This window comes from Galeopterus variegatus, unplaced genomic scaffold (assembly GCF_000696425.1).
Source record: "Galeopterus variegatus unplaced genomic scaffold, G_variegatus-3.0.2 Scaffold5308, whole genome shotgun sequence".
Lineage (NCBI taxonomy): Eukaryota > Metazoa > Chordata > Mammalia > Dermoptera > Cynocephalidae > Galeopterus > Galeopterus variegatus.
In genome coordinates, this window is record NW_007731419.1 from 150,475 (window position 1) to 151,786 (window position 1,312).

Consider the following 1,312-nt stretch of genomic DNA (forward strand, 5'->3'; position numbering starts at 1 on the left):
CCCCCCCCCTCCCCCCCCCCCCCCCCCCGTCTCTCTGGCACTTTTCTTACTCCTCCTCTTGCTCTCAGGCTCTTCTTGTCTAAACCTTAAAAGTTTGTTTGGGGTTTCCGTCCCCGGCCCCGTGCTCTTTCTCCCTGGGAGATGTCACCCACTCCCCACTTTCAGCCATCATCACCCTTGTCTTCTCCTCTCTGATCTGTATCTTCAGCCCAGACTGGTCCAAATTTGGCTTCCCCCTCTCGCGTTCGGCTCCTCCTTCCCCCTCAACCAAACCCTTAGCCCCTCCTCCGGGAGCTCTTCTGAGTCCTCCCCCTTCGGTCGGTCGTCGTCCGCCGCCACGGGGCTCCAGTACCTCGCAGACCTGAGGAATGTAGTTTTCTTTGAAGTAGTTCCTCAGCCTCGGGTGGGCAGTGCGTAGCGAGGCCATGGTCAGAGACCTGAGAAGCTGCGTTCTGTTGGCTTCACCTCGCCCAGGCTGGGGGCTGGGCGCGTCGGAGCGTTGCCCCGGCAACCACGGGGCCGCAGCGCCCCCGGCAGGCGCGGGGAGGGAGGTGCACCTCGGGCGGCAGACTCGGGTGTCTCCGCCGGGCGCGCAGTCCGTGCGGCTCTTCCAGGAGCCCGGCTCCCAAGCGCTCGTGGCTTCCCTGTCCTTGCAGTAAAACAAAGAGCCGAGCCGAGGGGAGGTTCATGAGAAGGACGAGATCAGGAAGCCCAGGGGGAGACGGCGGATCGACCCTTGACTTGTGTGGGTGTATGGTCCGGAGCAGCCCCCTCTCTGCCTCCTCCACTTTGTTCAAAATCCTGGGATGAAAAGTTGCCTAAACTTTGTTGTCTGAGTCCGGCGTCACAGCGGAGGATTAGAGTTCTCAAAAGCAAGTTGATTGTCTCTCATTTTAAAGCTTGTTCTGGGCCTTTGTGTTACCAAAGGGAATCCCCCGACTGTGGAATCCCTTTGGTAACACAAAGGGATTGTGGGGCCTGGAGTGGTAGATGAAATTCTGCGTGCGGTTATCCTGGAAGAAGGGACGCCCGAGAGGCAGTTCCGCCTGCTCTCGGCCCGGCCTCTGGCAGGGGAAGTACCTAGGAATCACCGTGGTACAGGATATTGCAACTTGGTGTGGGTGTATTGGAACTGGTGCAGGATTAGGTTTTTGTCCAAAAGGACAAAAGGATTGGTACATTAAAACTCTAAAAGCCTTTAAACTCTAAAAACTTTAACAGTTTGCTGAATTTTCTGGAGGGATATTTCAGGTCATGGAAGCTGTTAGGTAAAATAATTAAAACCTCCTGCCATTCAAGAAACTCCTCTCCA

General features: G+C 56.4%; 1 protein-coding gene across 1 annotated transcript in view; it reads right to left on the minus strand.

Annotated features, from left to right (window-relative positions):
- FBXL13 (F-box and leucine-rich repeat protein 13) overlaps window positions 1-486 on the minus strand; it is a 130,624-nt gene extending 130,138 nt beyond the window's left edge. The window contains exon 1 of the mRNA XM_008589225.1: window positions 353-486. Coding sequence (XP_008587447.1) covers window positions 353-427 — 75 coding nt within the window. The 5' untranslated portion in view covers window positions 428-486. The remainder of the gene's footprint in view (window positions 1-352) is intronic.
- Between the last annotated feature and the right edge of the window lie 826 nt (window positions 487-1,312).